Raw genomic sequence first — 27529 nt, forward strand, 5'->3', positions numbered from 1 at the left:
AGAAGAGGAAGAAAACATAGCTAAGATACTCTTCATAAACTTGGAACTCAGAAGTATAAACCCTGGGCAAATTCTTTCAATTCCATGCTAATCGATGGAGGATGAGTCAGGAAAGACATTAGCTCTTCCATATTAGCCTTGCATCTGTGCATTCATGGGGATAGCGATCTTTTTTTTTTTTAATCAATCAAAATGGAATGTAGATCTTCTTTCCCTTGGTTTTATCTCATTGGCAGAGCCAGATTTTGTAAAGTCTAAAGTTTATAACATTTTAGAGACCTAGTTTATGAAAATGAAAGCAAAAATATTACTTTCACAAATTTTAAGGGAACAAACCAACAACGTATTATCGACTGCACATACTCCTGAGCCCTCCTAAGGCTTTGGTAGGCACCGTGCAAGCAAGGGCTTTGACTCTGAGGCTTTCTTAGCTGCAGGGATCAATCTGTCTTTACCTCAGCTCCATGCCAGATTACTTCCCCTCTCCCATTCCCAATGGATTTTCTGGCACCAGAAAACAGTGAGGTTTGGTGAGGGTCCTTGACCAAGGATTTTTCACTGAAAGATACAAGAAGAATGACCCTTGACCCTGATCAATGCTGTTTGAATGTAGTTAGTCAGGCATGCTTGAAACATACTATGTCAACAATTTTTGTTTCTTTTCAAATTATCAGAGCCATATTTTAAACATGTTGATAGGGAAGTAGGACAAGACTAGCCCAAACTCCAGTCCTTCTGGGCCAAAATCCTAGTCCTTCAGGCTAGCATTAAACATCATCCTTGGCTCTTTGTTGTGGGTTTATGGTAAATTATTGTGAAAAATAATTTAAGTCAGAGTGGACTCTTTCTCCTAGGCGATGATTTATCTGTTTGTAAGCTGAGATGAGGGAATTTCAGTAGCTGTTTAGCCAGTGAGTGCTAACTTTATTAATGCATCTTTGCCACAAAGATTAATGGGACCCCCCAGTAAGTCGGCTGTAGCACTTGATGTCAGTTTACAACAGGCTTGGCAATACCTGGAAATTCAGATCTGTCATCATAAGATATAATGACATTCATAAAACCAGAGTGTAAACAGAAGATCCTTTAGGGTACAGGGCTCCAACCCAAGTTGTTAGGCCTTAGGAAACAAAGTACCTAGAATAGTCCTGTTTTGGAGTTTATGCTAATGACTTTTCCTTAAGGGTAAAAACACCTAACCTCCCATTTTTTAAGTAAGTAAATATTTTACTATGAAAATCAATTTTTTTAATGAAGGCTTCTGAAGGAGAAAATGTTTTAAGATATTTTATTAAAATCATTTCATATTTAGGTATGCGTTGTCATCTCCACCTAGAGCAAAAAGGAGTCATAAAAAATGGTAAGTGCAGACATAAAAATCCCTTTTACTATTAGTTAGGAGAGAAGCAAATGGGTATATTACTTTGAAGGTAATGACTTAAGTTTTTTTTATTACATCATATTTTCTCAAAACCTAAGCAATGTATATCCCAAATCATCCTACGAATAAAATATAATTCTCTTCCAGAACATTTCTACTCATCAGAAAAAAAGGTGAGTTTAATTTTTCTGTCAGCTGAGGCTTCATATGTCAAACACGTCTTACATTTCAACAAACCTTACTGTCATACTGATGGAATACTCAAGGAGACATTAGTTTTTATGCAGGCACTAGCTTAGAATGGTGTAAGCTGAACTCCTGTGAACACACTTCTAAAAATAGACTTTATTATCCCCAACCACAGTATTATATGTATAACTGCCTTGTCATTTTAACGAAAATTATTGTTTCTTGTCAAGCAACTGTAGCTTCCTTGAAGGCAGGTGGTAATAAAGTTTTTTCCATCTTTTTATTCCCAGCCCTTAACACAATCCCTGGGATAAGGGAGAACCATATCATCAAACGAATAAATTCATGAATAAATGAATAATACAAATTCCTTCTCATGCACTCTGTACCTTTTCTAAATGTGGAAGCAACACAACATACTCAGTTATTTCTGAGTTTTTTTTTTTTTTTATTAATAAAACCTGAAATGACGTAGTTCTGGAACAAAATATTTAGAAACTTCTTTGATAAACTTGTCATTTGTTCACTCGATCAACAAATATTTACTGAAAATTTATAATGTGTCAAGCTTGGCACTGCATGCTAAATCTTGAACAAAACAAAGCCCTACTCTCTTGAAACCTCTAGTCAAAGCATGAAGATAACTCTGTTTAGGATAAAAAGAAAAGCTTCATCTCATTTTCTCTAAAATACACTCCTCAATCACTTACAAGAAGATGACACTCCAATTTCATCGGCTCTATGGAGCCCAACTAGTCAGTTGGTGGCTCACCCATCTGGAGCACAGAATTATTCAGTGGACAAGACAGCCTGACTTAACAACTATAAAATTATGTGTCTTTCTAGACTTAGAAAGTCTGCTTGTACCAGAAAATTCTTCACACATATGGCAATGATTTTTAATCCAAATAAGTTAAAATTCTTTACTGATAATTTTAATAGTAGTACTGGTGGTAGTGATATTGGTGAGGATACCAATATTCACCACAATGACTCACATTTCTGAGGGCCTAGCACTTTGCTAAAAAGCTTTATGGGCATCATCTCCTGTGATTATTCTCTCAAGTTCAGGGAGTTATTTTTCTCACTATCTCTGCTTGAGAAATAAAGAAGCTGAAGCCGAGAGAGGTTGAGAAATGTGTACAGAGCAACAGAGCAAACAGTGGAGCCAGGATTTGAACTCAGGTCTGTCTGCTGGCAGAGCCTGAACTCATACTCACACCTTCCATCACCTGCTACACCAAAGGTGGTAGCATAGATAACTGAAAAGACAAAACAAACACCAACCAAACAAAACTTTTTTTTTTCTATTACCTCTTTAAATATTGATATAATGTATGAGGGCTTTTTAAAAAATTTTATTAATTTATTTTTTTAAGATTTTATTTATTTTTTTGTCAGAGAAAGAGCACAAGTAGGGGGAACAGCAGGCAGAGAGAGTAGCAAACTCCCCACCCAGCAAGGAGCTTGATGTGGGATTCAAGACGAGGACACTAGGATCATGACCTGAGCCAAAGGCAGATGTTTAACCAACTGAGCCACCAAGCATCCCTTTATTTATTATTTATTTATTTATTTATTTAATTTGATTGAGTGAGAGGGAGAGGGAGAGAGAGCGTGCGTGAGCCGGTGGGCAGGGGAGAGAGAGGGAAATAATCTCAAGCAAACTGAACTGAATGCAGAGCCCAACACAAGGCTTAATCTCACATCTCTGAGCTGAAACCAAGAGTCAGAGGCTTAACCAACTGCGCCACCCAAGCCCCATGATATATGAAATTTTCTTACTTCTTCTAAAATGCATAACTAGTGGTGCTGCATTTTCACAGACAATTAAAACAATTATAGGTTTTTATCTATTCTGCAACCTAGAACAGTCCAAGTGTAATAGAACTGAGGTCATATTTTATGTATGACTCTAGTCTGACAGAGGCAGTCCAAACAATTGCCTTCTGGGTACCGATGTACAAGCATTCTGAAGACTATGGAAATATGTGTTAATACAACATTAAGCACAAATGTAAGAGGGAAAAAATGAAGCTAAAATTCTCGATATTGTATATTAGAGCTCATTGCACCAATACTTGAACTTCAGTCATTCCAAATAACTTGGTAACGCATGGTTTCAGACTCTCACACCACCTTATTTCCATATGCAAAGCCAATTTTCAGACATTTATGCTAAGCAATGTTTTGTAAGTCATAGGAAACTTCTTTTCCAGGATTGTTGATCTTCCCCTTCCATCATCAAAGCCATGGATTCACTTCATGAACATTTATTGAATTACTATGTGCCAGGCACTGTCCTAGATGCTGGAGATTGAACAACATGCAAGAGGGTAAACCAAACAGCTCAGCTTCAAATGGACAATGAAGAGAGAAGGAAAGAAATAAGCACATTTCAGCAACTTTTGTATTTAAATCACTGTGCCACATGCTTTACACATATATATTATTAATTTCTAAAAACAGGGGCGCCTGGGTGGTTCAGTCGGTTGGGTGGCTGCCTTCGGCTCAGGTCATGATCCCAGGGTCCTGGGATCGAGCCCCACATTGGGCTCCCTGCTCAGTGGGAAGCCTACTTCTCCCTCTCCTACTCCCCCTGCTTGTGTTCCTTCTCTTGCTGTGTCTCTCTCTGTCAAATAAATAAATAAAATCTTTAAAAAAAAATTCTAAAAACAACCCTAAAAGTTAGCTAGGATTATCTTCCACTCTAAAGATGAGGAGCTTCAAGTTTAGACTTACATAATGTGTCTAACCCCACAGAATCAGAAAAAATAACCTCTTGATATGAACCCTTGCCTATCTAGCTACAAAGAATATTCCCTTTCCATGGTAGTTCCCACTCTTTCAACTATGCCCTTTCTAGTTTCCATTCTGTCTGTCTGGATTTCTGGTTCTCAAACTCACCCTCCATCCTACAATTGCCATTAGAAAAGTGATCAATTTCTTCCCATGTATGTAAAGTGAGATTAATTACTGCCCAAATGATCTCTTACTACATCATATGTGTTTATTCAACCATATTGATATATCCTTCTTTATATGTATACACTCATTCCACAAATATTTGTTGGGTGACCAGTAAGTGTTATGAATATTTCTAGGCCAGAGAAAAATGCAATGGAGCTTATACACAAAGGAGAAGGGGGGAGGGGCACATAAAATAAAAGTTTCAAGAAGTGGAGTATAATTTCACATAATGTAAAGTGCTATGAAGCAAATTAAACAGGGTATACATATACTATTTGTAGACATTGTATGTATAAAACACACATGCACATATTTATGTACATAAATATACGTCCCCAATAGAACTTTTGGTTTAACTATACAATGTATAAGTACTGATAATTAATAACTAACTTTATTAAGGCCCTTAAAATTGTTTATTATGCATTATTTTTCTACTATAATTGATTATCTAGTTATCTGATAAATGGTAGATCTGTGGATACCTAAGGAATTAAATAAATATGCACACACACAAAAAGTGCACATGTCCATTGAAAAGTGTTAATATTGATTTGCCAGTCTTACTCATGATACACAGCTTCTTTCTTTAAATAGCTCTTTTGGTGTTATACTTTGAAATATGCAGGATCTCTTCTGGGAAAACCCAAGCAAGTATCAGATTTGTCATCTGAACACACTTATCATAAAGCATGAGGAAAAATTTAACAGTGCTATACTTGTGATCCACATCTGTTAGTTAGACTAAAACCCATTGTGTGAAAATATGTAGTTAATGCAAGGGTGAAGTATAAAAACCAAGAATAAAGCTTAAAGATACCAAAAAAAAAAAAAAAAAAAAGCGTGGACAGTTTTAACATATAAATTAAAACACAATTTCATTTAGAAAGACCATAGATCAGATAGTCTTTAAATCTTCCTGTTATTTAATAAAATATATTAAGGAAATTAAGATGCATGTCATCCTACTTGTGTTTAATGTGGCATTAATTCACAAGTCATTGTTTGTTTGTTTTTAATAAGATAAAATAAGTTACATGATCTTTTAAGGAGATATGTAATTAGGATTTTGATAATTAAACCCTAGATGGGGCATTCAGTATATATATGCCCTAAATCCCAATAAATTATGCATGTCCAACTTTTAAAACTACATCTTAATTAGTAGCTTAAAATAAAGTTAATTTTGAAAACCAGGAAATTATTTTTTTAATTGTTCAAATTTTATCAATGAAAGTCAACCAAATATTCAATTTTAAATTATAAACACCAATTATACAGAAAGGATTGTGAATTGCATACCATATTACTTTTAAGTATTTTAGCAAACCCCTTTGCAAATTTCAACTCATATAGAGACAGTTTATGTTAACTTAGTCACATGATTTCTTGCTTCTGTAGTTTGCTCTCTGTAGCCAATGAAGTATGTCTCAACCTCATTTTCTTCCATTACTCCTTTTTACTTCTACTCTATTCTGAGGTCCTACTGTTTATACCCACCTGTGATGGTTAATTTCATGTGTCAACTTGAATGGGCCATAAGATGGTCAGATGGTTGGCCAAAGCTTATTCTGAGTGTTACTGTAAAGGGTTTGGATGAGGTTAACATTTAAATCAATAGAGCCAGTAAAGCAGATTGCCTCTCCTAATGTGAGTGCATCTCATGCAGTCAGTTGAAGGTCTGAATAGAATAAAAAGGATGACTCTCCGCCCAGTAAGAGAATTCCTCCTGCTTAATTGCCTTTCAAATGGGACATTAGCTTATTTCTGCCTTCAGATTCATCCTGAAACCTTGGCTCTTCCTGCATCTCGGGCTTGCCAACGTTCAGACTATATCATCAGCTGCCCTGGGTCTCCAGCTTACCAACTCACCCTGCAGATCTTGTAAGTGGTAACCCTTTTTACCTGCATAAGCCATCTCCTCATAACAAATCATATGTATATTATAATATAATAAATCATATATATATATTCATATATATATATATGAATATATATATAGTCATCCCATTTCTGTGGTAGAACCCACTTGTATCTACCACCAAATATTTAGCAATTTCTTATCAATGCCACTATGTTCAGGAAGCTTTTCTCTATCCCTCATATCTTTTCACACTCATTCTGCCTGATAAAATCCTACATTCTTTTAGCCTCAGTTCAGAGGTCTCTTCTCTCCCGTCAAGGTAGAACTTTTCCACACTTTGCAAACCCATGGCACGTTAGCACTGTTTTCTTTCATGCCATACTTGTCTGTGGCTGATCAGCTAAAAGAACATTGTTCTTCCAGGAAAATATCCTTTATAAGTACATCAAAAGTAAATAACCTAAGGGTGAGAATACATTGTCACAGCATAATACAGCAGTGATTATTTCTGACTGGGTGAAACCCAAAGAAAATCTTAGCTGTATGACCAAGGAAAAAAAATCATTTCAAACTCTCTAGGCCTTGGTTTCTTACATCAAAAATAAAAGACTTGGCTAGGTAAACACTAAATTCCCTTCCAGATCAACATTTCCACAGTTCCATTAAGAGCCAAACGATAGTAAATACTCACATGACTTAATATTCATTTTAAAATGGTTAAAAATGATATGAAGTCAAAAGAAAAAAATGTTCTCACTTAAATGCAATGATTTACAAATGCACTCATTCTCTCTGAGCCCTTTAAGACATAATCCCAGTGTAGAAAAACTAGTGATAACAATTCAAAGAAAGTAGCATGCATCACCGAAAGAATGGTCCTTAAAAGACTGAGCACAACGAAACATGAAAAAGCCTCAGCTCACAAGTGCACTTTTCCCCAAATGTTATCAGTTTTCATGTCTCTCCTTAAAACAGTCTTCCATGGACCTGTGCACATGGGCTCCTGCCTTGATGAACACTAATATGTGAAGAACATTTATTTTTAAGTACTCAAGATCATACTACCAGAAGTCCGAAGTTTCTGTGGACTTACGTGGCTCTGCCCACTACCACCACATTTCAGCAAGCAAATGGAGTACACAGGAAGGCTATATCATGTTGTTATCAATTTATTCCAACTACTCAACTATTTTATAAGCCTTTTCAAGTAATCTTCACTCAGTACCATAATTGTCAGCAAGTTTGTTCTGTGTTGGCCACCCTTCCTTTTGATTCAGTCTTTCATAAAAATCCTTTTGTGTGACAGTCAAGCAGCTGTGCTTTGTTCTTTAATGTTCCTAGCCTGGATCCCCAGCCGCGACCACTTTATAACATAAACAGCAAAGTACCATTTTCACAGCGGGGACAACTGTGTTCATCTTCAAAAAGAGGTATTAATAAAATGAGACTGTAATGAACATGCTAATTCTGATCACAGGGTACTGCACAATGGTGGAGAGAGTCGACTGCCTTCTCCCTGAAAGATTGTAAAAGTTGTTGTTTTTTTTTTTTAACAACTGCTATAATGGCTTACATTTTTTTTTTGAAACTGACATATTATGCAAACATTTCTCTCCATTTCCCAATGAAATGCTTTCTCTGTCTCATCCAACTGCTCACTGTGTGTTTTACTACCTCAGTTACAGTAACCTTCAGGGAGAATATTTTTTCCATCTTTCGAGAACTGGCTTCTGAAACAGGCATGTCACTGAATCAAAGGAAGCTAGAGAGAAGAGGTCTCAGTGAACCCAGTCCAGTGCCTTTGCCTTCTCTGACCATGTGAAGATAAAAAAATAAAAATAATAATAGATGAAGAAGAAAGAGGAGAAGGAGGAAGAGAAAGAAAAAGATGATGAAGGAGGAAGAGGAGGAAATATGGAAGTTAACACATTTGCTCAAGATGCCATAGCTATTTTGGGACAGAGACAGAGTTGGAACTCAAATTACCTGTGACTGAGACTTAGAAACTTTATATTGTCTTATGTCTTGATGGCGATCATTCACAAAATAGGATGCATTTGTGTGTGTGAAGTAAACATAAGTACCATTTCATAAGATACATCTGCAAAACTAGGTAATTAAATTGTTTCATATTGGGTTATCTTTTTAGGCAATAATTTTACTTTATATGTGTTCTATGAAAAAGCTAGTTTCCTGTCAGTAGGTGAGAGCAATAGTGTTATGTATTGTACCCTGTTTTGTCGTGCTGGTGCTGGTAGTAGTTTTGAGGGCAGTGCTATCTGGGAATGGGAAGGTCTCCAAAAATAGTCCACTAAGCTTTAAAAAATAATGTGTTACATGCTGTTTTAGATGATAATAATACGTGCATTTTCTGGATACTCTTTGAAAAGGATCTAAATTCAAGAAACATGACATATAGTCAGACAATTAGAGGCAAAATGGGTAACATCTCAGTTTTCCCTGCCCAGTGGCTGGTACATGTAACTGAGAAAACCTTTTCAGCCCCGGTTATCATTATATACAATTATACTATAAGACTTCCCCTGACAAACATTGGTAAGAAATTATGACTGGTGAAGCAAAGATTCAGAAAGAACTAAATCCATCTGGATAATGAGTCTCTTCTTGGAACACCCTATCCGGTCCTACTTGTGCCCTTGAAAGCCTCATTTTTAATCTAAAAACCTTCCAGTTCTACAATTAGGCAAGTCTCAGCCCTTAATAACCTCTCAATGACAACCGAAGCCTTCACTTAAAAGTTCTGCCCAAGAGGGAAAAACATGTGCATGACAGACACACACATCAGCATCCTCAAGTACTGCAGAATAGGGGAGCTGCTTTTGCTTGTGTTTCCCAAAGGCAGGGCAGCCTAAAAAATTAAAATATGACCTAGGGGCCATACATACAGCATTCAACTCCCCATTCTCATACTGCTTCTTCTGTGAACTACGGTGCACAGTGTATGAGTGGTAATTGCCTAAATATCTCATTCCAGGGCATGTTCAGCCTGAGTTTGTAGTTATCCTTCCTTATGAAAACAGTTTTTCAGAGTGAGGGTAATTTGAAGCGAGCTACAGAGGGAAAGTTTCCCCTGAAATACTCCCTTTAATGCACATGGGTGGTCAGAGTGTTATTTCACTGTCTTCGGCATTAGCCACACAGTTCAGATGTTTAAATCTCCAATTAATTAGGTTCTCTAGTAGCCTGTGTGAAATAAATTAGTGATCTCCATCCAGTCCACTTAGACAAAACCCGTCATGACAGTTGGCACATTTTTGGCATTGTCAGCAAAGTAGGAAAAAAAATAAATGACCCATGTGGACGAAATGGGCATCTGATGAAGGCCACTGACTCAAAGTGTACATCACTATCAGCCAACGGCAGAGCACAGAGCTTGAGTATCTGCCAAGGGGATCTGCAAGTGCAAGTGAACTCAAAAATGGGCACAAAGCTCAACAAGTATAGTATGAAACTCTTCACATTCATTTTAATTAACTGTGCACCATGTTCATATTCTATGAATGTGATTTTACTATTGGAATATTTTGCCAGTCTATTATTAATAGAATTATACTTAGTTATTTAGAAATTTAAGACTATGAGGTAACCCTAGGGAAAAAAAAAGATAATTCCCAGCCCATTTACTTCATCCCACAGGGATATATGAAAAGTATTCTAAGTTATATTTAGACTACTTTTCCATTATCCAAAATACCTTTGGGTTTTTCTCATGAAACATTTCCAAAATTGCTAAACATAATCTTTAAAACAAAAGGTTTAATTATCTTTACTAGAATCATAAATTTTCATACAAGGTACTTATACATGACAGCTATTCACACAGAAAGCCAAGATCATGTTAAAATTCTCACGTGTATTTATTTTCTCGGGGAGCTTGGTGAATAAAAGTAGATGAGATGGGGCTCCCTAATCAGCTGGGAGGCAGGAAAACATAAATCTATGTGAAAGCCTAAGTAAAATTGATACTTTCCTTCCAAGTTTTTGCTAATCTCTTCATCAATGCATAAAGATTAAATCAAGCCAAATGACTGTTACTGTTTCCTTTCAAGGGGTGAATTCAAGGAAATCAGAAGGTAATGAAAAAAAAAAAAGGTTTTTGGCAGATTTTACTTTATTGTACCTCTGTATTACACTTTCTACATCACAGCATTAGTTCTAAACTAGGTAAAGAAATGAAGTTTAAAATTTTAAAAGAAAATCAACAAATGAGTCTGAGTTTGTCTCAGGTGTGAACACCTGAAAAAATTTTTCTACAATTTCAGACCTGTTAAGTTTATGTGAACACATATGCGTATATTCATATATGTACATATATCTTGAAGTACGTGTTAGAGTCTTAATAAACATAGTTACTAAGAATCCTTCCAGTTCTAAAATCTGACTTCTAACTCCCATCTGCTCTTTTCCCCCCCAATATCTTATTCTTGCCTGAGAGATTTTACTCTGTTATCTTTTCAAACCTGTATATTTTTTTTTGAAGATTTTATTCATTTATTTGGCAGAGAGAAAGAGAAAGAATGCGCGCACGAGCACAAGCGGGAGAGCAGCAGAGGAAGAAGGAGAAGCAGGCTCCCCTCGGAGCAGCGAGCCCAGCTCAGGGCTATCTATCCAAGGACCCTGGGAGCACGACACTTAACCCACTGAGTCACTCAGGTGCCTCTCAAATCTTTAAAATACATTTTTTTCCCAAACCCATTCATACAGTCCAATTATTTGTAGTTCACAAACTATGATTTCTACTCTCCTTGATTGGGCTTACTGTTCTTCATGAGTGAGAGCTAGCTTTCATGGTTTAGAATTAGTAGTTATGAGCCCATCTGGGTATGAATGACCTTATCTGGGGTTGTATATGCTGAATTGTGGGGGCATCTCTGTGGGGTGAGTACTTACATGGATGCCTCTTCCACACTCTGAGAATCACTGTATCTGGCTGTTTTTTATGCCTGCTTCTAGTCCTGAGTATTACACTATAAAAGTGGAGCTAGAATCCTCACCTTTCTGCAGAAAGCTGATCTAGCTCTTCTTACCTTTATTTTGTTTTATATAGGCCTATATGTTACTGCAGAGCTAAAACTCCAGCAGTTAAAACATACAGTCCTTTTGGTTATTATCTTGGGTTATGAGATTATAAATTATCTGTTCTCTGGAGATTCTTTCTTTGTTTTTAGCACCAGGAAACCGCTTTCTTGTTTGCAAGCCTAATCAAGCATTTAGTTTTATTTTCAGATATTTTATCAACATCTTCATGAGTTTATAGGAGGATGAGAACTTTGTGTGTAAATAACTTCTCAGAATGGACGGAATTGTAGCTCAAAGCTGACTTACTTGTTTTTAAGCATCATTCTGTTACATGCATTTAAAAGATCTATATCTAGTTGGTCAGTATTTCTCCTGAGACTTAGTAAGATATTTATAACATTTGAAACATATTTTAAGATGTGTAAGTAAATAATCCTACTTCCTAGGTTTCTTGGATTAACGAATTGATTTGGTAATCAAAGATCCAGAAGGAAATGTTTTGATTTTATAAAATATACAGAGTAAATACATACCACAATGGGAAAAAATGGAGTGGAGAACAAATGTTCTTAATCTATGTTATATTCCTCTATGGTAATGCGATTTTGTTTTGTTTTATTTTGTTTTAAAGAATTTATTTATTTATTCGACAGACAGAGATCACAAGTAGGCAGAAAAGCAGGCAGAGAGAGAAAGGGGGAACCAGGCTCCCTGCCGAGCAGAGAGCCCAATGCAGGACTCGATCCCAAGACCCTGAGATCATGACCTGAGCAGAAGGCAGAGGCTTAAACCACTGAGCCACCCAGGCACCCAGTAATGCAATTTTGATCCCTTTTTTCCTTCCACTTCCCTTCATTCTCGTAAGTGGTGGAATCCAGCAAAATGAAGTTCAAAGCAAAACGCAATGAACAAACAAATGAAAGTGTGTGTGAGAGAGAAAGACATAAAGGCACAAGAGTGTTAGGAGATATCAACTACTAGGGAAGTCAATTCAGGCAATATTCTTATCTCTTCACAAAACGTTGATGCAGAGATGCACAACAGAGTATTATTAATCACTAGCCTTCATTCTTCATTCTTTAGAACATTCTGATGTTCTAAAGAAAGTCTAGAAAGCAGACCCACTGTACTAGAGATTTGGCAAGTTATCTCATACTTTGGTCAAACTGCATAAGCCACATAGCAGGAAACACAGCAGGGGGCACACTGTTTCCACTCACTTAGCATTAACAGATGTTCAAGAAATATAAAAGACAGAAATAAAAATATATTTTTTGACATAAAGACATAAGGTGCCTTTGTTTTTCTCAATACCTCCATTTATGAGGAACTAATCTTTAGGCAGAAGATGTTCCTTTAATTTTGCAAACATCAGTGTCAGTTGTGGTAATCTGTAAAAAGTACTGGTCAACCTTGGTACAAAGAATCCATACAGAAGCAATGCTAACCTGAAAAGATGAGCATGTCCTATTTCCTTTCTAGGTACTCTACCAAAAATCATAACGGTATTTTGCATTGGAAATCAATACTTCTCTGACTTTTTTTTTTCCTGGATAACATTCTTCAAGAATCATGAGAAGAGGCATGCACTCTCTGTCTAAATGTTTCACCCTTATAAACATTGCATTTAAATTCATTTCCCATTTAAATGTCATAAAAACTCTAGGCACTTTAGTGGTCCCGCAAAAGAACACCAGGGATACAGAATTTCAACAATAACACAAGGAACAACCTTGTACTTGAGTACTTACCACGCAAAACTGTGAGTCTGGTGGATACACTTATTTCTCCCACGTTATTTGAGGCCACACATTCATAAATGGCCTCATCCCGTGGAGTCCGTAAGGGTTGTATTCTGAGAACTGATCCAGATCCATCATCAAACTCTATTACCTATTAGAGGAAACAATAGCTGTCACAGGTGTTGTTACAATTGTCTACCTCTCAGCTAAACCTTAATACAGTGGTGAACCAGTCTTTTGGCTCAGACTAATACAGCAGCATTTTCAGACTGAATTTTGATACATAGTAGAAAAATGGAAAAACTGGTTTAATTTAACGAATCTTCTCCTGAACAAAGGGAAAGGCATGTAGCTACAGATGCAAGTCTACTGAAAACCATCCATGGTCTACTCATGAAAATATTCTAGTATGTGTACGTAGGACAATTTGTTCCTGTTAATTTTGCAAGAGACTTGTTGCTATGAGGGGTAACCTTCTCAAAGGTTATCTTCTGTCTCTCACAGCATGTATGCATATGTGGACCTACTCAATAATTGGACTGTAAGGTGGAGATATAATGTATACTACCCTAGACAGCTCTTCTGGCTTGAAGTATTTCATCCTGAACAGTACGGAGGAGCAAACCATGAAGAGAAACTGCATAAATCTAATATTTAGGCAGCCAATGAGATGGCTTTCACAACCCAAGAGACTGATGGCATGCATTAATTTTGCTATAAATCATTCCAGTATTTGTTCTAGCTTAGCATTTTCTGCATTTTTAGGGCATTTTTGCTGTAAAATGGAGGCTTGCTTCACCGGGCAGAAAATTAATGTTCTAAGGAGTAAGACTGAATTCACTATCTTTATGGACTACACTCTAAAGCAGTTTCGCAATCCCAGATATTTGTCAGCTAATTCAAGTACTACTTCAAAAAAATGATAATGATGATGAGGAGGAGATTGATAAATATGGGTACAAAACTGTGGAATCTTCTGCTTGTCTTTTCTGTAACTATGCTGTGTCCTTTCATCTGCTCACTGAGGAGCTGCGCTTTCCGGTTTTGGTGAGGGATTTTTTTTTTTTTTCCATTTCCCTGTGACTAATAGTTCCATGTGCCTAAATTATGAATTGAGAATGCTTTGTAAATACATTTATTGAGATGTTTAATCCCCGATTTTGTGTGTAAATGTGCTTATGTCAACATACAGAAGAAAGATCAAATGTTTTTAAAATATACCTACTTCATGTCCTTTCTGTGTTCTATTATGTTTTAAATTCAGAGATACCCAAAATGTCCCACTTCCCAATGCACCACAATTTATTTTCAGTTCTATGAAGCACATATTTTAGAACGAATCCACCATGCGTGATGGGAGAAATAACTTTCATAGTTAACTAGAATCTTTGACAAGTATGTCATAATTGAATATATATATATATATATACACACACACACATTTCTATATTTTTATAAACATTTAATTTATAAACATTAAACATTTTTATGTTTATAAACCAGAAAGCACAGCACCCCAGTGACCAGCTGTAAGAACACAGCATAGTTTTAGAAAAGACTGGGAGAGGACTCCACAGTTTCATACCCATATTTATTAATCTCATCATCATCACCATTATCAGTTTTTGAAGTAGTACTTGAATTAGCTGACATTTATATATATTTGTAAACACATATAAATATATATTTCTAAATATAAATATATATTTAAAATATATTACATATATTACATATAATACATCTCATGGCTTAATGTAGAGAAAGGCTTAAATATCCTTAATGCCATCTTAAATTTTGATTTTTTCCAGTTTTATTAAGAAATAATTGGCAAACATCCATTGTATAAAGTTTAAGGCATATAATGTGATAGTCTGATTTACATGTATTGTGAAATGACTATTACAGTAGGTTTAATTAACATCCATCATCTCAGATAGATATAAAAAAAAGAAAAGGAAAAAAAAAGTTCTTCCTGTGATGTGAAGGCTTAGAACCTACTCCCTTAACAACTAACTATTATGTGTCACTATAGGTTTACATTTCTGAACTATTTCCTAGTGTAGACCTATCCTCTTTCAACAAACACTACACTACACATTATATGCCAATGTTGCGATTTCCAATTTGAAAATCTTATTTAATACCCGGTATTGATTGTGCCCTACTTACTCTAAGCCAGACATTATAATTGCCACTGGAGATAGAACAAACAAAATCATTCTCACTTAGGGCTCTTATAGGCTTTATAAACTAGCAAAACAAAAATACATATATACTATTACAGATTTGAAAGATTATCAACCCAAGACCCAACACTATTTGATATACATGCTTCATGTAAAAATAACTAATTTTCCTTGGCTGTGTCTGTGTGATTCTCATTCAGAATTATGCAATGAGTAGAGCTCATGCTTTGAAACATTTCCTATTATAATTTAATCTTTGTTATACTGTCACCAGCAAGTATGATGTCAAAATCCTCTTTGATTAAAAAAAAAATTCAAATTCATTTAAACTAAAAGAGGTGTATATTACAGATCACACACACATCATTTTCTACATGATAGAGGAAATATTTCTCAGTGATTAAGTTTTTTTTAATGTTTAATCACTGTAAGTATTTGATGTCAAACAAACATAATTTTAAAAATTTATCATTTGTAAACTGAAGTCTACATTTAAATTTCTACCAGTGTAATTAATTATACCCTTTAAAAAGGGATTTGGACTATATATTGCTCTGTGAAAACTGGTAAAAATGGGTAAAATAAAAAATGTTCTGAATTTTGTACTTGCTGTATTTCTTTTAACCAGAAATTGCCTTTATTTTGCCAAACTACAAATTAGGCTATGAAGTATGTCAGAAACTCAGGCAAGAGAAAGTGAGTTTTACACTTTGGGGCAGTTTAGAGGTCTTTCTATCCTTTAAGAATAAGCTATTTTCATTAGGTCTTAAATTCAGGCATGTTATTGTGTGCTGCTTCCAATTTTTCTCTGCATATCATTATCTATTTTTCTCCTCCAAAACGAGCAAATTTCTGAACCATTAGTCTCCTTAAAAACATTCAAAATAATATCTGAATTATGCTTCATCATCTTCAAGTCACTGAGCTTTCTTGAGTAATTTGTTCAAAGGTTTAAATGCCATTTCATCCTGGTTGGGTATGTTCTTCCAGAGTCATGCTTAGGCCAACAACTGGAGTTAATGTCCCATTTTAGTTCATGGTACTTGTAAAACACAGCTGTGAGATTCAGTGGACAACTTCATTTGCTGCCCAGTACCCATTCCCCTTCTTCCTTGTCACAGGCACCTGAATCCGCAATGGGAAAACACTGCCTCCCGGCTCCAGGCCATAAGGTTGGATGGAACTAATTTCCTTCCCAGAACCGAGGTAGAGTCTGATTAACCTAAAGTAGTTGGTCTGTACCATCCAGTTGTCTATATACACTAGTCCAGGGACAAGTAAGTAACTCAGTGAGACCTGGGAGCATAGGGAGCTTTCACTCATCTTCTAGGCTCCGTTGTGGGAGGATGTGAGACTCACATACTGAAATCTTATGGGGAATTTATGTTATGGGGAAACAGTCTGAGGATGAGGCTAATAGACGGATCCCAAGAACCCTGAGCCTGGTACCATTTAATACAAAGTTAGTCACCTGAACCCACACATTCCTTTTTAAAAAGCCATTTAGAACTAAGTTTCCCAACACAAGCAACAAAAAGAAGGCCATGTCTCAGTGATTATCACACTTCATATCACAGTAAAATAAGCAAGTAATATACAAACCAAAGATACAGCAGATACATTTCTCCCCCAGAGAAACAGAACAATGGACCTAATACCTCAAATCTCTGATTGCTGACTTTCTTTCCTTTTTTATTCCAGACAATTTTAGGTCTTGGGTCTCCTGTAGCTTGGCAAATGAAAGAGGCAACTCCACCAGAGACCCCTGTCTGGTCAACGGGAGTTCTTGTAAACCTTGGAGGTGCTGAAATAAAAAGAAATAAACATCACAATTAGATGGAAAATTGAAACACAGAGTATTACCCCACTGCCATCACTTTCCCCGTAGCCCTCAACCCCACTGAGACCAATACATACATATATATATGCACACACCAAGATCACAAAATGAGAAAAGCATCTTCTACTTTTAAGGGTCGTTTAAAGGGGAGGGAGGTAACTTTCTGGTCAAGATATCTGCTCGTGTTTTTATTGCTGAAATCTGTATTAAGGCAGAGATCCAATAACATACAAAAAGCAACATCACACATTAATTTTTATTACCAATATAAAAAAAATCCAATTTGTCCTCTGTAACAAAATGAGCTCATCAATCAAAGTGAGTAAAATTTTAGCTCTTTGCTTTGATGCCATTATCAGGGCACTGCCAGAAAGCAGCACTGCCACTGCTAAGCCATTAAAATTAGTGACATTTAAGAGAAATTCTAGGAAATTTTAAAAGAGACAAGAAATACAGCCCTGAATTATAAGGTTTGGCAAGAAACAGAAATAGGGAAAACTGGCAAAGTGACTCCTTAACCTAAATATTGTGTTCTGCCTTATTTGAAACTTAAGTTCCTAATTTGCATAAAAGATGAGTCAAGAAGCCTCCAAAGTCATGGAGGGGGGCTGGGGAGGCGTTAGGGAGGGCGGAAGAAGAAAAGGAACTCCTGTAAAAAAAATACATAGACTTTAAGATTCCTAAAGATGAAAGGCTAGAAGTTAAAGGGTTTTTAAATGTTCTCTACTTCCTTAAAATATTCCTAACATTCACCCTTTCTCTTCAAAACCTACTTATCATCCAACTTGCATTTCCAGATCTAGAAATCTATTATATGAGAATTAAATAAAATGAAGATAGGTACTTATGCACAAAGATATCTATTACGCCATTTATTTAGCAAAGACTATATGTACCCTAAATATGAAATAAAACTGGAATTGACAGTAAAATGAACTATGACATTATGATAGAACATCGTACAAATATAGCCAATGTTATATGGATAAATGTTTTATAATATGACATGAGAAATACTTGCAATTCAATAATAAGCCACAAAATTATCATACACACATTTAAATGAGGGGTATCAGATAATAAAGAAAAATGCAGCCCCTAAAAGGATAGGACAAAATGTGCAAAAACACCAATAGTGGTTTGGCAGACAGGCATATTCATAACTTTTCCTACTTCTTTACATTTTTCTCACACCCTTGAGTTTTTGCAGTTATGTTGCAATTATTTTTTTTTAATTCAAAAGCATCTTACTTTTCCATTCCATTTTCTTATCCCTATTACAAATTTCCACACCTACTGTTTTTCAGTTAAATGCTATTGAAAAATGGTTTTAAACAACAGTAGCTATAATTTATTTTGAAAATAATCCTTAGATTTTAAGAAAGAAGTTCATCACTCTTTGCTCATCACCATATTTTCTCTGCCTTGTTTTCATGTTTCCCACGTGATGCTTCTGCTGACCTAAAGGTTTATTCCAACTCTCATCTTGGTTTTCCTAGATTCAGGGAGGCCAGACTCACATCTCAGCTGTACCATAATGTATATATATATCATCTCGGGGAAAAAATATCTCACTTTCCTGTTTCTGTTTTTCTCTTTTTTTAAGATTTAATTAAATAATTTATTTGAGAGAGAGAGTAAGCACACGTGGAGAAAGAGCACATGGGTGGGTAGGAGCAGAAGGAGAGGGAGAGAGAGAGAATCTCAAGCAGTCTCCATGTTGAGCACAGAGCCTGGCACTGGGCTCAGTCTCATGACTCTGAGACCATGACCTGAACTGAAACCAAGAGTAGGATACTCAACCATTTGAGCCAGCCAGGTTTCCCTAGCTTTCCTATTTCTTATCTGTAAAAATATGAAATGTAAAATTATTTTCAGAGATGTCTTCCAGTTTAAATTTTTCTAGCTTAGTGTATTATCTCCACAATGAGAGAAACAAGAATGGGGAGAGGCATCTTTGCAATGTTATTGCTGGAAAATGAGTCCCCACCTCATCAGCAAATTCCACTTGGTGATAGTAGAACTAGTGGAAACACAGGTCCCTGCCTGTTCAGGAATACTAGGAAAGAAAGCAGGCTCCCACAGCCTTGCTCGATATCACATCCTGCAACATCTCTGGGTAGCAGCACAAACTAAATGATTACCAGAACTGCTGGAAGTACTTAACATGATTGGAAATGACTAACAGTGAGAAGAGTAAAAAACACTGTACACTGATATCACTTTTCTGGAAACAAACAAACAAAAATGATATAAGAAGTATTTATGCTTTTCATTCTGCTGTTGCAAACAATGCAAATTGATAATAACCACACACTTGTCAACATCTAATATGGAAATTAAAATCATGCAATTAAAATTCCTAGAGAATTTCCCTGGAAAAGTAAAATGTATTGCATTGCTTGTTAAATGTTACAATACTGTCATTTTTGGAACCTTCCTCTTCAAAGTACATAGCTTAAAAATTGTTAACTCTGAATGAAAATGAATTTTAACAACCTGATTTCTCCTTTAAGTTCTGTTTGGAAATTTCTTGCAAGAATGTGTGAATGAGGTTAAAGGGCTATGGTATAAAATGACTATGTACTAACCAGAAATTAAATAAATCTAGAATATAGGATATCATTCTTTTTGCACCAGGTTTGCTTTATTTGTTTGTTTAAGGGATGGTATCTTACTTCTCATCACAAAGAAAAAAAAAATGAAGGGAATTTGGGAGATTCTGACAATCTACAAACAGGCAATGACTACTAGAACAAGTGCTTCCTAAATCCTGATGAGTGGGGACACTAAGTAGTCAAATTACTATTAAACAGGACATCTGACTTCTAAATATAAAACACAGAAGGCAGATTCCCCATATTCTCAGTGAATATGAGGTGAGGTGACTACCATTCCCTTGTTCAAATGTATTTCTGACTTACTTGCTTTTCTGATCCTACCTAAAGTCCTTCTGGTAATATTCACAAATATTCAAATCTGCTAGTGTTATGACCACTGGATGCTATTATAAAGATTTCATTTTTAGAGATGAGGTCAAGTAATGAAATTAACCTATTGAATTGTGGAAAATTTACTAAAATAACCAGTTAGAATCTGCTTCAGCTATGGGACTGTTTTCTTAAGTCCTACTAAATACCATTTTAGTGGCTCAGTATTCTTCTAAAAAAAAAAAAAATGGTACTGAAAAGGGTCCTTAAATGTATTATTTGTAAGCAAGAAATGGAATTGATCGTAGTACATTTAAAAAAAAAAAGGTATATCAAGTGCACGTACACACAGCTTTTTTTTTAATACAAAAGATATTAGCCTTCACAGATAAGAGAATCATGATTTTTTTATGGGATTTGATGTCAATTTTTTACATGTGCTCTCAAAATCTAAACCAGAAAAGAATAAATATCACTCTATGATACAAAATTTAGTTTCTAGATAATTTAGTAAAATCCCTCCAGTGAGGGAGACTATTGCATAAATAATCATCTTGGCTGGTCAAACTCTAAGACTGATGCTGTCAATGCAAGGCAGCCAGCCAAAGAAAAGAAATGAGAAAGAGAGAAGACCAAACTTAATAACTCCAACAAACGCTTGAGGCAAGTAAAAATGTTTATTCTCAGAGGGGTATAATAATACATAGCACCACTTCCTCCTCTCTAATATCTCAGCTTACTAAAAGAATGAAATGAATCCTCTGCCTTCCTTTGTCATGGATATTACCCAAATTTAAGTGAGGCTTTGAAGATAGGAAGAGAAGAGAATCCACATAAAAGCATAAAACAAAGACTTCTACTAAAAAGCCACGCAATACGACTGCCTCAGGTCTGAGTAATCAAAATCCCCATGTTTATCCCATGAGATACACCAAATATTGCACTTGGTTTAACAAAAACAAACAAACGCATAAATAAATAAATAAATAAATAAATAAAATATCAAGAGCTTAAAGATGGAGAGAAACACATAAAACCCAGTACTTAGGCACGAGTCAGTCCTTATTACAGCTGAATGCCGTTACTATCCACCTAAAGCTTCCCACCCTGTGCTTTGCAAATGCATTTCTGCTCAAGCTGGTTTTGACAAGTGAGGAGTACAACCTTTCATTAAACTAATGCTGGGTACTGTAGAGGTCAAATTACTGTTAGACCTAGAAAGTCTATTTTCTAAATGGAAATAGAAAAGCTAAACATGCATATGAGTCAGAACAGAGGCATGACTGATATTCTAGAACATGTCTGCCATGCTCACTTGCTGTTTTCAAAGACTGCATTTTCAGGATACAGACGCTAGCTCTGGGAATCTGGTGGATTATTCTTCCCTACACAGCACAAGAGGAGTCACAACCGCTCATTGATTTTTCCTCTAAGGGGTTAGTTTGTTTCTTTTTTTCTTTTTTTTTTAATTATTTTTTTATAAACATATAATATATTTTTATCCCCAGGGGTACAGGTCTGTGAATCGCCAGGTTTACACACTTCACAGCACTCACCATAGCACATACCCTCCCCAATGTCCCTAACCCCACCCCCCTCTCTCAACCCCCTTCCCCCAGCAACCCTCAGTTTGTTTTGTGAGATTAAGAGTCACTTATAGTTTGTCTCCCTCCCAATCCCATCTTGTTTCATTTATTCTTCTCCTACTCCCTTAACCCCTCCATGTTGCATCTCCACTTCCTCATATCAGGGAGATCATACGATAGTTGTCTTTTTCCGATTGACTTATTTTGCTAAGCATGATACCCTCTAGTTCCATCCACGAGGTGCAATAAAAAATGGAGGCTCTCACTGCTAGGATAAATCAAAAGAAATGTTTCTTTAAATATAACAAATGCACAGTACCTTTGCATCTAATGATCGTAATACTTTGATGCCATATCAGGTTTCAAGTTGCTAGGCTTTCTGAAGACAAGGAAACAAGCCCAATGAACAGTTATTGTTTTGAATTAAGGTGATAGATCCTACCAAGACCAGCAAGCTGCCTTTGGCCATCCTTAACAAAGTGCTCTATCAAGGACAAAATTCTCCCCTTAGTACACTATATTAGGTAAAGCTAGACATTAATGGGGGAGAGCCCTTGAAATCTACTAGTAACATCCATGCAAGAAAAGAATTTATGAGAAATTCTTAAAGGTTAAGAAGACAACTCAGATTTGCAGTAACTTGATTGGCCAACAGAGAATCACTTAAAACCAAATCACAAAAAGGACTGCACACTACAAAAGTGAAAGGAAGAAATGAGGGTGCCATTTGTCTAATTTAATTCTAATGAATAAGCCGCTTCTGCAGACACAAGGAAATATGACGAATGAGGAGCAAAACTAACAGCATGTAACTAATTGGCTTTGTTTCTTTCAGCTGATTAACATTTCCTTAAATAGAGAGTTCTGTTTTTAAAGGGCTATTTGTCATAATAATGTACTTAAAATCTTGAAAGGGGAAGGTTAATGATGCTGTTTAATGATACTAAGGGAGAGGATGAGGGAATGTTCCGTAAGAATATGTAGGTATTTCTGTCCTTAAGAATCTGCTTCCTCCCAAAAAGATATCTGTAGAATTTATGAGACTGTCAACTAAAACCATTCCCATTTTTTCTTTCTCTTGAAGTATCAGGAAGGGAAGCTCAGGAAATGCAGAGCATAGCAGGAGTCAGGGGTTGTTTTAAGGATAATGGCCAGGTCTGAAGGTATACGAGCTATTGGGGTTTTACAGTCCCTTCCTGCCACAACACACTCATTATCACTGCCCCAAACACAAAGAGTGGCTAGAGTTTAGTGGATGATGAATTCTGTTATGATTCATTTGATCTCTACTGGGCAGGAGTGGAGGGAGGAAAGAATGCCTGAGATACCAGCAAAACCAAAGTGGCTCATGAAAAGAAAAGAGGGAGGTCTTAAAGTTGACGCATGACTGTATAGGAGGCAGAAGTGTGGCACACACACCAGGCTGGACTGGTTTCTAAGGCAGATGTTCTACATAAACTGGGGCCAGTGAGGATATCTATCCTATCATGTGGGATCTGAACAGGGTCATGTCTGATATCCATGGCCAGCATAGATCTTCAATGACAAAGAGACTTTTTCTGAGTCATGAATGATGCTGTCTTCCAATCTTATAGCCTTAAAATTTGACTTAAGAAGCACTATACTTCAAAATGGGATAAAGAAATACCTAATCTTTAGTGAATACCACACAGTGGATTAAATATTCTATGTATCTCATGTGCAATGTTTTACATAGTCCTGCAAGATAATAGCATTACTCCTATTTTATAGAATTATAGAAAAATTTACAGTACTGTAAAGATTTGGAAAGAAAGAAGGAAAGAGAGAGAAAAGGGAAAAAGAAAGGAAGGAAGGCTCTCTGAGGTTATGAGTGAGTCATGGACTTTTGATCTAATTGTGAAGCCCCAATATTCCTATTGTGTCAAAATAGAAAACAGGAAGTTACAATGACACTTCATAGACAACATGGTATAACTCAATTTATGGTATATTTTCAAACTGTTTTGGTTAACTATTAAATATATACTGACCGTTTTCTTGAGGGTTTGGCAAGCACTTTGTGCTGTATTACAGCAATTACTTTTCCCTTGTTAAGTGAAAAAAACTCAGTCAGAGGCCATCTTGAAATTATTCTTCTAATTTCCAGGAGCCAATTTGAATCAGGAATAAATGAACTATGATATCTGGTCAACAGACAAAATTGATGACACAAAATTCATAAACATATCACATAAGTTCCAGGATTAGTATGCTAGAACACTTCTGTGTTATTCAGAGAATGCATTAAATTTGTTCATAGTAGATAAAGACAAATACCCCACAGATGTTCTTGATATCAATTTCCCCTTTTCCTTTCCAAAGCATTTCAATGACATATTGTAGGTATGTCTACACCATTAATTGTATTGAGCCTTAACTCTCAATTCTTTGAAAATGACTCTAAAGCAGTCCTCCTTTGGGTAGACAGATGTCTGTGCCTCTGTATAATTACCAATATTCAAGTTGACAAAGAATTGATACATACATTGACAGAAAGGAGAAAGGAAAGGATGGGGAAGGAAAAAGGGAAGGAGGATAAGAAGAAGAAATTTGACTTTATGGAATGACATCTCCCATTTGAACTTTTCCTCAATGTCAAATCCTCATTTCTCACTGCTTGAAAGATTGCCTAGCAGCATTCCAAAATCATTATTGTGGAAACACACCATGCCATCTGCCTTCCCAATCCTCCTCCTCTTACTGTTTCCACTTCTATTTGTGGCACTTCCATCCTTCCAAGCACCCAACCTTGCAGCCCCGACCTCTTCTTTGTTTTCTTCTCCTCCACCTGCTACCACGCAATTATTCAGTCCTATAGATTCTGCTTCTACTACGTCTCACTTCTCTTTTTCTTGTATCCAATAACAACAACTATGATTCTCCTGTGATGATGGACTTTAGAATTCCTTGGGAGCCTTAAACAACAACAGCAACGACAAAAGCTGTAGGTGCAGAGACTCCACTTCAGACCCATTCAAATAGAAAATCAGCGGGTAGGGGTGGGTAATTCATTTCCAGAGGACTCCAGTGTCCAGCCAAGTTTGAGGATCACTTAACAATATCATAGTATTTGAACTCTCCCATATGGTCACCCTCACTTCGGGTATATATTGCTACAATCAATATTACACATTATCAATGACCCTTCTTTTCCCTTCCCATTTTCTTCTTTGGGGTTTTTAAAAATGCATCTATGATTAAAGCTCTTTTCCACTCAAAAGAAATCTAAACATAAGTTGAGTTTTAATAGTTTGTAACTGTCAAACAAGCCCAGAAATTTTGTTTGGCCCTTAAGACCTTTCAAAGCTGCTGCTAACCTATTTTTCCCAAATATGTTTTTACCTTTGCTCATCAAGAACCTAAAGTCCCCTGCCTCAGTGTCCTAGTACACGCTATTTCCTGCACAAAATGATTTCTCCCCCATTTTTGGAATTTATAGAAGCTCTCCATTTCCGACTCCATTAAATACCCTGAAGCCTTCTTTGAGCCTCCCATGTAGATGAAATCTACTCTTCTTTTTTAATCTCTTATTGTATCTCTTATATCTTTTTGCATCTCATTTATGAGTTAAAACAGTCCATATTTTATTATAGCTATTTTATGCTCATGTATTTCTCTCCCTTCACATTAACTGAACCCTGAGAGAAGCATCTGTGACCTGGTCATCTCTGAAGTACCATAACTGCTAACCATCCCCAACACATAGTACGTGTTCATTGCACATGCAGACTTGATAAAAGGTTCTCCAAAGTTCTACACCCCCCTAACCCTTGGCTGTACACTTCTGAGTATTTCATATGGATAATAATATTGTAAACACGATTACTTCGCCTCTATTTGAATTGTTTGTTTATAACATCAATTAGTTGCAGAATGCAAACTTTCTGTAATACACACTGACACTGTAAAACACTGATATGACATGGTGGGAGACTGACGGAACCAATCAGGTCCTACGCTGGCAAAATGTAGAATAACCAAATCACAGAGTCATGTGTCTGCCTTAGGACTGAATTCAGATGAAGTATAACAATGCTATGAATCTCAAGCTCTTTTATGAATTCACTCCACCTCATTGTGATCACATTGTTATCCTCCTCTCTGCCTCTTTTTGTGCATTTCATTTTTAAGTAAAATGACCTTAAATATTATACATAACAGTAAACTCACTATACATATATTAGAAAATATAAATAAATTAAAAGAAATTTTAAAACATCCTAATGGTTATCACCTTGATGAATAGGTTTTAAAATTACTCTATCACCATTTAATATTTAATAATTTTTACATAAGAGAGATTATACTATACTATTATTTTATAGCCTGCATTTTGCTTAAAATATATTTTGCACATCCTTTTTGTCAATAAGTATTTAAATTGAATATAATTTTTACATTATAAAACATATAGATCATGTTTTAATTTACTATTAAATATTTAGGTTGTTCCTAATTTTTCAGTATTATAAAAATTTTTTTAAATTTTTATTTATTTATTTAACAAACATAGAGAAAGATAGCGAGAGAGGGAACACAAGCAGTGGGAGTGGGAGAGGGAGAAAAAGGCTTTCCGTTGAGCTGGGAAGCCCGATACGGGGCTCGACCCCAGGACTCTGGGATCATGACCTGAGCCAAAAGCAGATACCTAATGACTGAGCCACCCTCCTATAAAAAATGTTTCAATGATTATTCTTATAATTACATCCTTGCACATATATGTAATCCCTATATGTGATTCATTCCTACATGTAAAATTTCAATGCATATGATACATTCTTTATGTAAAACTGTTGGATCAAAAATTATATTTTTAAGACACTTTATACATTTTTAAAATAACACATAAATTCAAGGGAAAAATATACATCAGAGTATCCAATTACCAGACTACTGATAAAGCTGAAAATTGTTACTTTATCATTGGCTAAATTTTTATCCTTTTGAGCTAAACAGGAGAGACGAAAGGTAGAGTTCAGAGTGACTGCTATTGAGGAGAAAGCTGGAAAAGCTCCTCCCTCAAAAAAGAATCATCTTCAAATACTTCTCTAACACTGCCTTTTCCATTTCTCCTTAGCACAACAGAATGTAAGGTAAATAAATGCTCAGTGGTGAACATTTACAGACCAAGAAAAAAGAGGAAAAAGATGAAGAAAAAATATCTACAAAACAGAATTATCAAGAATAGTATTTAAATGCAATAGAAAATAATTTTTCAATTTTAAAACACTCAAGTTCATCTTATTCTTTCCAGTTATTTTTTTTAAAAAACTCTTGTAGAGAGGAGATTACATATGAACTAGTCTGTTTATAGCCGTTAAATAAATTTCTAGCTTGTCTTATGTCGAGATATATTAATACCTGGTCATAAAACACTTGTTTGACAGCAGTAAAAGTTGTATGGCCTTACCACTGTACCTTTTTTTTTTTTAACATACAGCCATGGGGCATTATGACCAAAACAAACAATCCCCTGCATTCACTGTGTCTGGACCATAAAACTTCTCTAAACTATTGACATGCTTGGTAAGACCAGCCATCTGTTTTGGTGTAAGACACTCACAGTAACCACTGGTTTAGTGACACAAATTTCAGAAAGGCTGCTAGTGGTCTTGAATCACTCTTAGATACAATCTGTAAAGCCTTTCTTACCATTCCCTATGCCAGAGTCATGCATTCTTAATGAAAACATTTTATCAGCAGCACCATTTAGATATTTACTCAACATTTTCCACTTTAAGCCCCGGGTTTGCTTACTACCTACTTATGCATTCAAAATA

General features: G+C 35.8%; 1 protein-coding gene across 1 annotated transcript in view; it reads right to left on the bottom strand.

Annotated features, from left to right (window-relative positions):
• Positions 1 to 27529, bottom strand: part of LOC111156597 (protein tyrosine phosphatase, receptor type D) — a 406803-nt gene that overhangs the window by 296598 nt on the left and 82676 nt on the right. The window contains exons 2-3 of the mRNA XM_022517585.1: positions 17031 to 17176; positions 13196 to 13337 (exon numbers count right to left, since the gene is read on the bottom strand). Coding sequence (XP_022373293.1) covers positions 13196 to 13337; positions 17031 to 17176 — 288 coding nt within the window. The remainder of the gene's footprint in view (positions 1 to 13195; positions 13338 to 17030; positions 17177 to 27529) is intronic.

The sequence above is a fragment of the Enhydra lutris genome, unplaced genomic scaffold, assembly GCF_002288905.1.
Source record: "Enhydra lutris kenyoni isolate GAN:26980312 unplaced genomic scaffold, ASM228890v2 scaffoldscaffold47, whole genome shotgun sequence".
Lineage (NCBI taxonomy): Eukaryota > Metazoa > Chordata > Mammalia > Carnivora > Mustelidae > Enhydra > Enhydra lutris.